The 394-nt window shown below is 49.2% G+C and overlaps 1 protein-coding gene across 1 annotated transcript in view; it reads right to left on the minus strand.

Moving 5' to 3' along the window:
* The window catches only part of LOC119585299 (solute carrier family 22 member 7-like), a gene marked incomplete at its 5' end in the record, with an annotated part of 1,749 nt that overhangs the window by 530 nt on the left and 825 nt on the right, over positions 1–394 (minus strand). The window contains 1 exon segment of the mRNA XM_037933974.1: positions 128–342. Coding sequence (XP_037789902.1) covers positions 130–342 — 213 coding nt within the window.

Here is a 394-nt window from a genome sequence, read left to right on the forward strand (position 1 = left end):
CACTTATCGGGAAGGGGGGGAGGTAAGTGGGAAGGAAGGCACGTTCGTCCGCCACGGTGTCCAGCAAGAAAGAAAAAGAAAAAAAAATCACTTCTATTAAACACGTTGCTAAAAATGTTAATCCAACCTTCAAGACAGAAAGTCGCCGCAACACAGAATGCAGCAGTTGTGAGGAAAGAGAGGATGCAGGTGCAGCGACGACCGAGGTAGTGCGTCCACACCCAGCCGAGGCCGTTGCTGGGGAGCTCCGAGATTGACAGGACGAAATGGCTCAGGAAAAAGTTGCTCGAGAGAACAGTGACTCCGAGGAACACCACGCCATAAATTAAGAAAGTGCAGGCGCTGAAAAAGAAGCATTTATTTTCACTCTATGGGTAGTAACGGTGGTTGGTTG

This window comes from Penaeus monodon, chromosome 19 (assembly GCF_015228065.2).
Source record: "Penaeus monodon isolate SGIC_2016 chromosome 19, NSTDA_Pmon_1, whole genome shotgun sequence".
In the NCBI taxonomy this organism is placed as follows: Eukaryota; Metazoa; Arthropoda; class Malacostraca; order Decapoda; family Penaeidae; genus Penaeus; species Penaeus monodon.